Source organism: Urocitellus parryii, chromosome 6, assembly GCF_045843805.1.
Source record: "Urocitellus parryii isolate mUroPar1 chromosome 6, mUroPar1.hap1, whole genome shotgun sequence".
Taxonomy (NCBI): domain Eukaryota; kingdom Metazoa; phylum Chordata; class Mammalia; order Rodentia; family Sciuridae; genus Urocitellus; species Urocitellus parryii.
The window spans coordinates 97,961,686-97,976,611 of NC_135536.1; the positions used below are offsets into that span (position 1 = coordinate 97,961,686).

Sequence of the window (14,926 nt, forward strand, 5' to 3'; positions counted from 1 at the left end):
TTCCCTTTATCAGTTGGCAGACCTCTTAAGTACAGTTAAGATGTTTTGTTCCTATTGTGTAGTAAGAAGTGGTAAAAATAGTCATTCAACTAGTCATTTTTATTGAATGAGACCAACATTTTCAGTTTTTCTACAGATAAAAATTTCTACTCTTCTTACACTGCAGCACTGGATTTCCTGGAACAAATTTTGACATTTAGCCCCATGGATCGATTGACAGCAGAGGAAGCACTCTCTCATCCTTATATGAGTATATATTCTTTTCCAATGGATGAGCCAATTTCAAGCCATCCTTTTCACATTGAAGATGAAGTTGATGATATTTTGCTTATGGATGAAACTCACAGTCACATTTATAACTGGGAAAGGTAAATTGATTTTAAATTAGAAAAACAGTGAACCAAAGTATTTAAATTATATATGATAAGACTATGCAAAAGTCAGGATTTTTAGTAATGGCACTTTTGGGTTTCTTGCTCAACTTACTAATATCTTTAAATAGCCTTTAGGTAATTTAAATATTTATTGGCTAGGAAATAGAAAATGAAGGCTATTTTGAATGTCTTTATAATTTACATTCCTTAAAGTCTTTTAAATGTGAAATCTGGAAATCTGAACCATAAACTCACAGATTTTAAAATCTTTTGATTTTTTCCGCTGGAGATGGAACCCAGAGCCTTGCCTAATGGTTGCACTTCGCCATTAAACATATACCTCCATCCCAAGACTGGTATGATGTATCAGTAAGAGAATGTCACATTGTGTAACATATGCAGATTTTTTTTTTTTTTAAATTCAGGTTGTTGGTCTCCAGTAAACCTTCACTTCTAGTCTGTCTTAATTACCAGAATGAAAATTTGTAAGGTACCTGAGGTTAGATATCTTCATTTTATGGCCATAAAATATTCGTTTGAAACATGTGGAATTAAACTATAGATAGGCCAGCTACCTAGATATGTATCTGCAGTTATATAGATAAAAGAATAGATAAAAAGGGAGAAATGAGACGGACGTTATTACCCAGTATACATGTCTGATTACACTACTGGTATGACTGCACCATATATGCCAGAGGAATGAGAAGCTGTGCTCTACTTGTATACAGTGTGTCAAAATACATTCTACTTTCATGTATAACTAATTAGAAAAACTTTAAAAATTAAAAAAAAAAGGGAGAAATGATATTTGGTCTTATTTAAGAGTAGAACACTCAATTCTTCATGGAAATTAAAAGATCCCATTGCAGTTATCAAATATCATCTCCTAGTATTTTGTGAAGTAATAGATCTTACCTGTCTCCCCCCCCCCTTTTTTTTTGTACTGAACCCAGCGGTGCTTAATCACTGAGCCACATCCCCAGCCCTTTTTTTTTTTTTGAGATAGTTTTTCTACAGATAAAAATTTCTACTCCTCTTACCATTAAGTTGCTGAAGCCAGCCTTGAACTCAAGATCCTCCTGCCTAAGCCTCCCAAGCTGTTGGGATTATGGGCATGTACCACTATGCCTGGTTTACCTATCTTGTTATTTGACCATTTGACAAAAACTGGGTATGGTGGCATACGCCTATAACTGGGTATAGTGGCACACGCCTATAATCCCAACTGCTCAGGAAACTGAGGCAGGAGGATTGTAGTTTTAAATCCAGCCTCAGCAACTTAGCAAGGCTGTAAGCCTTGTGAGACCCTGTCTCAAAATAAAAAATAAAAAGGGCTATGGCTGTGGCTCAGTGGTTAAATGCCCTTGAGTTAAATTTTGTGGCACCAAAAAGAAAGATTATTGTAAGTTCTAGTGAGGCAGAGAAGGCTCACGACTGTTATCACCTTGTAGACCTAGCATAGTGCTTTCACATAAGAGACACTCAGTGAATTTGAAAATGATATCATACATGGAATAACCCCAGTGTATTATTTTCAGGTACCATGATTGTCAGTTTTCAGAGCATGATTGGCCTATACATAACAACTTCGATATTGATGAAGTTCAGCTTGACCCACGAGCTCTGTCTGATGTCACTGATGAAGAAGAAGTACAGGTTGATCCTCGAAAATATTTGGATGGAGATCGAGAAAAGTATCTGGAGGATCCTGCTTTTGATACCAGTTACTCCACTGAGCCTTGTTGGCAGTACCCAGATCATCATGAAAACAAATATTGTGATCTAGAGTGCAGCCATACTTGTAACTACAAAACAAGGTCATCATCATATTTAGATAATTTAGTTTGGAGAGAGAGTGAAGTTAATCATTATTATGAACCCAAACTTATTATAGATCTTTCCAATTGGAAAGAACAAAGCAAAGAAAAATCTGATAAGAAAGGCAAGTCAAAATGTGAAAGGAATGGATTGGTTAAAGCCCAGATAGCGCTAGAGGAAGCATCACAGCAACTGGCTGAAAAAGAAAGGGAAAAGAATCAGGGATTTGATTTTGATTCCTTTATTGCAGGAACTATTCAACTTAGTTCACAACATGAGCCTACTGATGTTGTTGATAAATTAAATGACTTGAATAGCTCAGTGTCCCAACTAGAGTTGAAAAGTTTGATATCAAAGTCAGTAAGCCGAGAAAAACAGGAAAAAGGAATGGCAAATTTGGCTCAATTAGAAGCCTTGTACCAATCTTCTTGGGATAGCCAGTTTGTGAGTGGTAGGGAGGAATGTTTTCTCATCAATCAGTTTTGTTGTGAGGTCAGGAAGGATGAACAGGTTGAGAAGGAAAATACTTATACCAGTTACTTGGACAAGTTCTTTAGCAGGAAAGAAGATACTGAAATGCTAGAAACTGAGCCAGTAGAGGATGGGAAACTTGGGGAGAGAGGAAATGAGGAAGGATTTCTGAACAACAGTGGGGAGTTCCTTTTTAATAAGCAGCTTGAATCCATAGGCATCCCACAGTTTCATAGTCCAGTGGGGTCACCACTTAAGTCAATCCAGGCCACGTTAACACCTTCTGCTATGAAATCTTCCCCTCAAATTCCTCATAAAACATACAGCAGCATTCTGAAACATCTGAACTAAAACACTCAGCAGACATTTCTTTTTGTATTCTTCATGAAATGTGTTTGTCTTTTTTTTATTACTAGTGTTTAAGTCATTTTTTACTTGAATCAGATGGTGTCATTTAGTAAGGATTTTTATTAGTTCTTGGTTTTTAAAATCCAGAATTTTTTTCTACATGAGATAGTTTTCATTTTAACTGGCATGTCATTTGCACACAAAAAAGAATAGAGCAAAATAATGCAATGCAGGAGGAGACAAAAGAAATGCACTAAGACAAGTAAAAAACATTCTCTCATAGAACAATGATCTGTTTTACAGGAAACAAAAATCTTGCCTTGAAATTTACACAGTGAGACTGTACATAATTGCATGAAAATATCTATTTTTTTCCTAAAACATTTTTCATTCATTAGTATTTTCCAGTTTTTCATACTGTACACATTTCTTAAAACACATGATACCAGCAGCAACTGAAAATGAATGCCGAATTTGGTACACATGTGTTATCTACCTCAAGGTAACAAAAGTATGTGGCAAAACATATACCACCCATAGTGCTTCACAATATGCACTTCTATTTAGCCAGCGTTTATTGTAGTAAACTATTAAGACTCATTGTTTATAAATGTTCTGGTATTCATTCTTTATAGTGAAGTGTTAATACATCACATCTTATTTATTTTAGCAAATCAGTATATTTTCTGTATTTAATTATAAAATTAACTTAGTTTTAAAACTTTATTTGCAACTACACTTTTTCCATTTGGCACTATGGTTTGTTGCCTACCTAGCTGAATATATAATATCAGCTTATCCTAAGGCTGTCCATGTACTTAATTTACTTAAGTGTTCATTTTAAGTAAAGTACTCACTGTGTATAGGAATTTGTATTTTGGAGGTGCTTGATCTATCTACAAAGAAAAATTAGGAATTACTTTATTATAAAATGCTCCTAGAAGTCTTAATTGTGTTTATTTTTTAAAAATACTGTAATGTTAGACTTGTGTGCATGGAAGTAATTAAGGTACATCATTATTGTAGTTTTAAAGTTGTACATGATAAGACATTTTTTGTTTTTACTGTATGTTTTTACCGAATGATCTATTCCCCATCCCAAGGCAAGCATGAATAAAATTAGGTTAAATGTAGCATGTGGCATCGCAGTCTCTTAGAATTTGTTTCATCTATTTTATTTTACTGAATACTGTCTGTATCTTTGGCTATCCTGTTTGAAGAAAAAGGACAAATAAAACATGGCCAGCAAAAATGGCTCCTGTTTCACTCTTTAGGTAATGAAAATTATCTGCTAGATGGAAAATTACTGCCAGACTTCAGTTCCACTCCTTAGTATCTTTGAATTGTGGCTTTAAATTATTAGTCTAAAGGCTGAAAAGTAAAGTCATTTTTGTCTTCACACAAAAATCTTACATTAACTTCACACATTAAGATGAAATAAAGCTTTATATATTTGAACATTTATATGGAATAGGTGTGGAAGGTGTGAACTATGTAGAGAAACCTGTAAATATATTTGGTGTACAAATACATTTTTATCTTCCTGTTTTTAATTCCTGAATATATAGCCAGAATTGGGATTGCTGTGCCATATGATAGCTCGTATTTTGAGAAGCTGCTATATTTTTTTCCCATAGTGACTGCAGCAGTTTACAGTACCACCAACAAAGGGTTTCAATTTTTTCATATCCTTGCCAACTTTTTTTCTTTTGGTACTGGGGATTGAACCCAGGAGTACTTTACCACTGAACCAAGTCCCCATCTCTTTTTATTAATTTTGAGGCAGGGTTTTGCTAAGTTGCCAAGGTTGGCCTCAAACTTGTGGTCTTCCTGCCTCAGCCTCCTAAGCCACTGGGATTACAGGTGTGTGCCACTGCACCCAGCCTTTATGGGGGGTGGAGGGGGTAATGACTGTCATAAAGGATATGGGATGCTCTCGGATTTTTGATTTGCATTTCCATAATGATTTAATATACATATTCTTGTATGCTTTTTGGCTATCTGTCATCTCTGGAGAAATGTCTTTTCAAGTTCTTTGCTTATTTTTAAATGGTATAGTTTAGCTGCAGGAGTTCTTCATTCAAGGTATTAACCTCTTATGAGGTATTATGGTTTGCAAATATTTGCTCCCATTTGTAGACCGCCTTTTCATTTTGTTTCACTTTGTTTTCTTTGCTGCACAGAAGCTAAATTTGATGCAGTGTCACATTTTTGCTTTTGTTGCCTGTGCTTTTGGTGTCATATCCAAGAAATCACTGCTAAATCCAGTGTAGTGAAACTTTCTATGTTGTAAATTTTGGGTTTAGATTTTTGTTTTGAGTTGATTTTTGTATACAATGCAAAGTTAAGGTCCAACTTCATTCTTCTGCATGTGGATAGCCAACATTTATTGAAGATATCCTTTCTCCATTATGTAGCCTTGGCATCTTTGTTGGCGATTATTTGACCATGATAGAGTTTATTTCTGTTTTTTTTTTTCCTTCTTCTTTTTGAAGAGAGGAGAGAGAGAGAAAAAATTTTTTTAATATTTATTTTTCAGTTTCGGTGGACACAACATCTTTATTTTTTATTTTATGTGGTGCTGAGGATTGAACCCAGCGCCCTGTGCATGCCAGGCGAGCACGTTACTGCTTGAGCCATATTCCCAGCCCCTTCTTCTCTATTCTTATACAGTGTCCTGCTTTATGCCTTGTCAGAGTTTTTGATAGCCACCTGGCTCTCTTGGCTACTATTTGCATGGAATAACTTTCCATCCTTTTCACCTTCAGCCTATGCATGTCCTTGTATTTAAAATTATTCCCTTTAGATAGCATATAGATTTTTTAAAGTTTATTTAGCCACTTTGTCATTTAATTAGGAATTTTAATCCATTTATATTTAAAGTAGTTACTGATAGGGAAAGACTTACTATTGCTATGTTGTTTTCTAAGTCTAATAGTTATTTTGTCCACTTTTACTCTTGCCACCTTACTTTGTGTTTGATTTTTCTTTTTCTTTCTTTTTTTTTTTTAGGTGATGTGCTTTCATTCCCTTTTCATTTTGTTTTGGGCATCTTTTATAGATTATTCTCTTTGTGGTTACCATGGGAATTACATAAAGCATTGTGGTCATATTTCTTGCACTTTAGGAGTCTTGTTAACAAGAAGTCGGGGACTAATCTGATATGAAGAAGATTGGGGCTTACTTTTTCTTCTGTTAGGTGCAGGCTCTCTGCTTTAATTCCTAGGTCCTTGATCCACTTTGAGTTGAGTTTTGTGCATGGTGAGAGATAGGGGCTTAATTCATTTTGTTGCATATGGATTTCTAGTTTTCCCAAAAAAGCAGCATTTGTTGGAAGAGGCTATTCTTCTCCAATATATATTTTTGGCACCTCTGTCTAATGAGATAACTGTATTTATGTGGGTTTGTCTTTGCATCCTCTATTCTGTACCATTGGTCTACAAGTCTATTTTGGTGTCAATACCATGCCGTTTTTGTTACTATTGCTTTGTAGTATAGTTTAAGGTCTGGTATTATGATGCCACCTGCTTCATTCTTCTTGCTAAGGATTGCTTTAGCTATTCTGGGTCTCTTATTTTCCAGATGAATTCCATGACTGCTTTTTCTTTTTCTATTAGGAATGTCATTGGGATTTTGATTGGAATTACATTGAATCTGTATAGTGCTTTTGGTGGTATGGTCATTTCGACAATATTAATTCTGCCTATCTAAGAACAAGGGAGATCTTTCCATCTTCTAAGATCTTCTTTAATTTCTTTCTTTAGCATTCTGTAATTTTCATTGTAGAGTTCTTTTACCTCTTTTCATTGATTTCCAAGTTTTTTTTTTTTAGGTTATTGAAAATGGGGTAATTTTCCTAGCTTCTCTTTCAGAGGGTTTGTCATTGATGTACAGAAATGCCTTTGATTTGTGGGTGTTGATTTTATATCCTGCTACTTGCCAAATTCATTTATTAGTTCTAGAAGTTTTCTGATGGAATTTTTTGCATCTTCTACGTATAGAATAATACCATCTGCAAATAGTGATAATTTAAGTTCTTCTTTTCCTATTTGTATCCATTTAATTTCTTTCATCTAATTGCTCTGCCCAGAGTTTCAAGAACTATGTTAAATCAAAGTATTTTCAAAGTGAAACTCAAGATATATCACCTTTGCTTCTGGGTTAAAAAGCTAGTTGATAGTATTATTCCTTACAAAATTGTTTTATTTAAAAGTATTATTTTTAAATCAGATTCTGTGGTATTACATAGACTATATTTGACTAGTGCATGTCATCAAGCAGACTGGACTGCTCTTTATCAGCCTTTTTGGTTCCCATTTACTTTTCAAAATCCAAAGGTTCTATCCTAAATTGGTCTACCATGTACACAATATTAGTCAGTTTCAACTGTAGTTTTACCCTATGCCTGTTCAGTTAGGGTTGCTTATTCAGGTTTAGCATTTGCGTAGATGAAAAAGAGTGCTGAACTCTAGGGAGATCTGAGTTTTAGACTTGAGTTTTATCACTCACCTGTTGTCTCTTGATCTCATTAAATCCTCAACTCCTCCACTTCCTGTTACTGGGGTTTGAACCCAGAGATGCTGTACCAGCTTTACCTGAGCTACATCCCAGCCCTTTTTAAGACAGGATCTCACCAAGTAGCCAAGGCTGGCCTTGCATTTGCAATCCTACTCCCTCGGTCTCCTGAATCTGGGATTATAGGCAAGTGCCATCTTATCTGACTTAAATTTCTTTTAATTAGAAAGTACATACTACTTGAACCTGACAATCCAGTCTTCCTGGAACAGCATTTAATAGGACAGTTTGTGTTGAATACTAACCCATTACAAGAGCACAAAGATTAGTCCTTGCCAGGGTGTGCTTCTTAACAGATTTTATTCCTTTAATATCTATATTAGACTGGCCACAGTGAAGGGCCTTTTAAACATTGAGAATAAAGTTTTTCACTCTGTGAATAAAGGAACCTGGAAGTCAGTGCTTTTTTTTTTGGCAGTGCTGGGGGTGGAACCCAGGGTTTCATGCATGCTGGGCAAGCACTCTGCTACTGAGCCACATCCCTGTCCCTTTTAGTTTTCATTTTGAGATGGGGTATGAGTTGCTGAGGCTGACATCAAACTTGCAGTCCTCTTTCCTCAAATACCTTTGCTGCTGGGATTGCAGGTATGTACCATGGCACCCAACTCAAATGGGACACTTCTATCCTGGCTCTGGTAGATGGGGGTCCTTCTCTAACTGGGTGCTGTGAATCACCTATTTTTTGGAAAACTGACACATTTCAAACTTTGATTCCATAAAACTTTGCTCCAGGAGCTCCATCCTGCTTTGGTTATTTTAAAGGATAACCTCCCATAAATGTTACTAAGCCCTTTCCTCATTTCCTTAGAGCACAAAAAGCCTACATCTAACCTGTTTGGAAACCTCAGTGCATGAAATATCAATTTTTTTTTACCCTAAAAACAAAGGTTGTATTTATTGCACCCTTACCTACTGATCAAGGAAAAAAGAGCCAGAGTATTGAAACCATAGTGATGTTTACCTTTGACCTTGAGAGCTTGTGTGAAGGTTCTAGTAGGGGAGCACAGCTGCTTTTATACCCTTAACCAGAGAATCAGGAATGTTGTCCTTCTCCACCCAAGCCTGCAGTTCAGGTGGGATGCAGGTAGAGTAGTGAAGGAGGAAAGGGACACCCATGTGGCCAGCCAGATCAGTCAACACAGGTGATCAGTGGGTGACAGATGTCAGCTAGATGGCCCTTACATCTAGTTGTTTGCCTTTCAAAGAGCAGTGTGAATTCACCAAGCTCTTTCCTCATAGGACCTGGGGCAGTCTCCTTAAATATTCCAAGAGATGGATTTTTGTGTGCTCTTCCTACATTTTGTGTTTAACAAATATCTTGAAGGGAGGGGCTATTGATCATTCTCCTTAGAGCACTGTCTTGGTTACAATGCAGAGATCTAATAAGATTCCATTACCTTTGCAGGTTCTTTTGGATACCTTAGTCCAGTGCAGTGGTAGTGTTGCAACTGTAGCTAAGCAGAACATTTCCTTTTTGTTACAATGTGTCAGCACCTGTGAAGCCTTGCTGTGGCTGCCAATGGGCAAGTGTGGTGCTAGTGCCTGGTCTGAAACACTGCTCCTGGTCTTCTGGTTCAAACTCCATTCCAAGCTTATTTCTTCATACCAGATTTAAACCACAAACTTGGATTCATGTCTGTACATTTAGACTTTGTTTTCACCTGTGCTTACCACTCCCACCCACTCCTGGCTTGAACCTCTGATGTGACTTCAGCTGCCAGCTGAGACATTGAATTTTGTATTGTTGCATAGTGCTTAAGCACTATGGGAATCAGATCTCATCAGCTTTAAACTGCATGTTGTTATGTATCAACATTATATAGATATTATTTAACTTCTTGGCTTTCTTTATTTGTAAAGTAGGCTAGTGACACCTAATAAATGGGGTTGATGTAAGAATTAAATGAGACTATGAACATGGCCTTTTAGCATGGTGTCTGTTCCTAACAAGTTGTTATAGCCTTTTTTCTTGATTGATGAATTATTGTCCATTCCTGCCAAATTGAACTGAAGCACTGGACTCTGACCTTGACTTTACCTTTAGTATTGCATTCCTCTATCTAAACGTCTGACCTGGACCTACAGGTGGCTTTGTGCTCTAGCCATCCTACTCATCAGCAATCTCCAACTTTTGGTTGCAGTATCTGGACCTTTATCACCAGCTCAGATCCTTATTTGAATGAATTCAGTGTAGGGAGTACTCAGATCCCTAAAAGACTAGACTGAGTTCATATTCACTTTTTGGGTTTGCCATAAGTAGCCTACATTGCCACCCTGCCCAAACAAGCATCTTCACTTGGAATCCGAAAACCCCAGGGTCATTTTTTTGAAAGCTCACATCCCACCCATCAATGAATTCTGTGGCAGTTCATAGCTGCCACATGATTCCCACCTACAGGACTATCTATTGCAGTAGCCTCCTAACTGATCTCCCTGCTATGACCTTGACCATCTACAGTTTATTCTTAATATAGTAGCCAGATTGAGCATTTTAAATCCTAAAGCAGACCATGTCACCCCTCTAGTTACTCAAAATTTGAATGAACTTTTCCCTTAGTAAATGCCATAATCTTAATTGAGGCTAACAAGGTATTTCTCTGCCACTCTTTGTCAATCTGTCTCTCACAGCTCCAAATCACACTGGCTCATGGTTGCTTCCACCTTAAGGTGTTCACCAGTTGTCACCTCTTAGAAAGTTCTTAGCTCAGAGAGTTCTTCATTCTTTCAAAAGTCTCTGTTCAAACATCACCTTATCACAGCAGTGCCATACCAGTGCATGTAAGATAGCACATATCCCAGCACCCTTGTGCTTCTGCCCTGCTTGATTTTTCTTTCTAGCACATAACCACTGAAATGTTATGTCCTTCATAAATTCTTTCTCCCTCTACTTAAAAGTATAAACTCATTACTGCAGTTTCTGGACCTTTCTCACCAGCCAGGACCCAACACCTAATACAGGGCTTGGTATTTATTGGTTGAATGAAGGCGTGAAGGGAACTATGACCATTGTCTTCCAGATTCCTTCTGCATTGATGGTACTCTGGTGCAAGGACACCAAAAGTTCTGAGGTTTGCTTACTTTGGGGATAAGTCATTCAACTTTATAATTTGCAGGGGGGAATCTGTAACCTTGGGATGACTCTGCAGAACCAGTAAGCTCTTCAGTTGCTGTTCTAAGAGCAGTTAAAAATTCTCGGAAAACATAAGTCTGGTCTGGCCAGTTTATTATCCTTAATTGCATTTTCAAATGTGGGTGCAGCTCGGGTTAGCAATTGTATTGCTCCTGAGTCAGCTGCTTGACTGTTTCCCTGTTCTTGTCAGAATGACTGTACCTGTTAGGATTGCACAACATGTTCTTGACCCAGTTAAGATCTTGCAATGCTGTTTGTTTTTCACTGTCTCTGCACTATCCTTGTTAATCGTAACCCTGGCAAATGAGCCAGGCCTGGATTATATGTCTAGTTAAGGATCACTGGTGACCACCTATGCTAGCCTTAGCAAAAAGGAGCAATTTCTCAGGATGCAAGAGTGACTCATGGATCATGAATCCTAAAAACAAGAGTCACAGGAAGGACCAGAACTAGGCTTCGGGTCTCTGCTCCTCTGCTTTGTTCATTCATGGTCAACTGGGATTTCTGATCCAAAAAGCTGGCAGAAGACAGGGCTCATTGCTCCAACTTCAATCCTTACAACTCTATATAGAATTCTTCTGTCTGTCCATCCCTGTGTTTCCTTCTCCCAGTTCAAAGTTTCTCTGAAAAGAAATCACATTGGCCCACCCCAAGTTTAGTTAGCTGTTGCCAAGTGGCAGGGTTATGTTAAAAATGTAGCATTAATGGGGGTTAAACCTTGTTGATGTGATGTGGAAGGCAGACATTTTTAGCTAACTGTCCACCAAATGGACCTGTAACATGGTAATAAGCTATCTCTTATCTATTGGTCAGCTTTCAGACATACTCTAGGTTACAGTTGCTCAAACTGGGCACACTGGGGCCCCAGGCATTGATGCCATTAGTTTATCTCTTGGCTGGCCTTGAACATGATGATCCTCCTACCTTAGCCTCCTGAGTTGCTAGGCTTATAGGCATGTGTGATCATGTCTGGCTTAAAAAAATAATTGTTTTTAAAAAGTGAGATAATGTTGAAATAAATTTTCTCATATATAATAATGTAACCCTAAAAAACTTAACCTGAGTTATTGGTTAGCTACCTTCATGCACCACAAAAAAAAAAAAAAAAAAGGAATTCTAAGACTTATAACAAGAAATTAGAATGTTAATATTGTATCATCTGGATTCATAGATATCATATGAGTTATCTTGTACATAATAATTATTCAAGTTGAAGGTTCACAAATTATACATCAAAAATTTGAAGTTGTGGTGTCTCAAAGAGGGACATACAAAGACACTCGTGATTTCCAGGTTTATGATTTGGAGTCTCATTCTCGCATGGCGTTTTAAGTGGTGTTATTGTTTAGAGTCTGTCTCCATGTGTACCCAATGTGTCTAGGGCTTTCCTCAACTGACCAGCGGCTGAGTACTAAGACATCAGGATGTTATTTTATTTTTCACTTTTTAAAGATGCAGGTAAGGGGCTGGGGATGTGGCTCAAGTGGTAGCGCGCTCGCCTGGCATGCGTGCGGCCCCGGTTCAATCCTCAGCACCACATGCAAACAAAGATGTTGTGTCCGCCAAATACTAAAAAATAAATATTAAAAAAAAAGATGCAGGTAAGAAAATGAGGAAAATAACTATTATCCCATCACATGGGTAATATCATAATCACTGTTAGTATTTTGGGCTTTTCCATCCAATCCATGCTTATTACTTTATTTTTCTATTTGGTAAAAAGTAAAAATTCAAAGGTACCTGAAATAATAATTTCCTCTTTTCCTCTCTACACTCTCTCTTCCCTCCAAATATCCTAGTCTTCACAGGTAACCACTTTGAGGGCTTATTGTATATTTATCCAGAATTTTCCACACATATACATATATATGCACTTAATTTTTAAAAATTGGAATATTATATGTACTGTCCTGCAACTTTTCTTCTCACATTTCAAGCATCTTTCCATATTAATGGTAATTGAGATATGCTGTTTTTAATGCCTCTCCAGTGTGCAGTTTTGAAGATAGATTGTCACTTATGTAACTAATTTCCTAGGAATGGATATTGTTTACTATTACAAATGCCACTGTAATAAATATTCTTCCTGTGCTTTTTGATGAATTTCTGAGGATACACTTCTAGAAGAAATTCTGGGACAAAGTTTGCTTCCACTGAACATTTTGATAGATCCTCCCAGGACTGCCTTATATCCTGTCTATATCAAAGTAGCAGATCGATTATTTTCAAAATCTGGAATTTCTGAGCTGAACTGTGCTATACCCACTGGAATTGCTGTTTAGCATTTCCCAAATTGCCTTCTAAGTGGTTGCACTATTTTGCTTATTTTTCCCCTTTCTGGACTGCATGGCATATTATTGGGGAGTTCATCATTTTCTTTTTTTTTTTAAAGGACACCTACTAAATATGCCACACAGATTGCAAAAATCCTCTGTGACTTTGTATGTTTATAATAAATTATAATTGAAATGAAAAATTTACATATAAATTTTATAATGTCTTCATATGTATTTCAACATATAACTCCATATTTTAAAAGGATACAGAGAAATGTTCTTAAGCATATTAACAGGGTTGTGCAACTATCACCAGAATTTCAGAACACCTTCGTGTCCCTTAAGAGAGACCCTGACCCTATTAGCAGTCACTCCTCAATCTGTACCCCTCCAATCTCCCTGCAACCACTAGTGTGCTTTCTCTAGATTTGCCTGTTACATATCCAATAATGTGTTCATAAATAATGTGGTCTTTTATGAATGGCAGCTTTCATTTACCTTATTGTTTCACTGATACAGTAGCATGTATCAACACTTCATTGCCTTTTTTTCCTGAATAATATTTTATTGTATGGATGTATCAATTTGTTTATTCATCACTTGGTAGCCATTTGTATGGTTTTTACTTTTGGCTATTATGAATGATGCTGCTTATATGTTAATATTCAATTTTAAAATTAAAAAAAATTTGTTGTAGGTGGACACAATACCTTTATTTTATTTTAATATTTATTTTTTAGCTTTTAGGTGGACACAATATCTTTATTTTACATTTATGTGATGCTGAGGATTGAACCCAGTGCCTCAGGCATGCCAGGCGAGCACTCTCCACTGAGCCACAGCCCCAGCCCATATTAATATACAGTTTTTGTTTAGAAGTATGTTTTTAGTTCTCTTGGGTATTTATCTAGAAGAATTACTACATCACATGATAATTTTTTGAGATGTTAGACTCTTTTACACAAAGACTGTATAAATTTCCCTCCCGACTATTGGTGTATGAAAGTTCCAATTTCTCCATATCCTTTGCAAAATTGGTATTGCTGTCCTCTGAACTATAGCCATACCAGTGGATGTGAAGTGATATTTTATTGTAGTTTTGATTTCTACTTTTATGATGTTGAGAAATTTTGTGCTTATTGACCATTTGTATATAGTTTTTAGAGAACCGTCTCTCCAGAACCTTTTCTAATTGCATTAAATTGTAAGAACGCCTTACATATTCTAGATACAAATTCCTTATCAGATATATGATTTGAAAATATGTTATCCCCTTTACTCCACACACTTCAGATAGAGCCCTAATAACCAGAATATACAAAGAACTCAAAAAATTAGACAATAAGATAACAAATAACCCAATCAATAAATGGGCCAAGGACCTGAACAGACACTTCTCAGAGGAGGACATACAATCAATCAACAAGTACATGAAAAAATGCTCACCATCGCTAGTAGTCAGAGAAATGCAAATCAAAACTACCCTAAGATACCATCTCACTCCAGTAAGACTGGCAGCCATTAGGAAGTCAAACAACAATAAGTGCTGGAGAGGATGCGGGGAAAAGGGCACTCTTGTTCATTGCTGGTGGGACTGCAAATTGGTGCAGCCAATTTGGAAAGCAGTATGGAGATTTCTTGGAAAGCTGGGAATGGAACCACCATTCGACCCAGCTATTCCCCTTCTCGGTCTATTCCCTAAAGCCCTAACAAGAGCATGCTACAGGGACACTGCTACATCGATGTTCATAGCAGCTCAATTCACGATAGCAAGACTGTGGAACCAGCCTAGATGCCCTTCAATAGATGAATGGATAAAAAAAATGTGGCATTTATATACTATGGAGTATTACTCTGCATTAAAAAATGACAAAATCATAGAATTTGGAGGGAAATGGATGGCATTAGAGCAGATTATGCTAAGTGAAGCT

At 36.8% G+C, this 14,926-nt stretch overlaps 1 protein-coding gene across 2 annotated transcripts in view; it reads left to right on the plus strand.

The window, feature by feature from the left end:
- Positions 1–4,253, plus strand: part of Mapk6 (mitogen-activated protein kinase 6) — a 34,204-nt gene extending 29,951 nt beyond the window's left edge. For both annotated transcript variants that reach the window (XM_026391324.2, XM_026391334.2), the window contains exons 5-6: positions 167–368; positions 1,916–4,253. In XM_026391324.2, coding sequence (XP_026247109.2) covers positions 167–368; positions 1,916–3,017 — 1,304 coding nt within the window. In that variant the 3' untranslated portion in view covers positions 3,018–4,253. The remainder of the gene's footprint in view (positions 1–166; positions 369–1,915) is intronic.
- Positions 4,254–14,926: the final 10,673 nt, after the last annotated feature.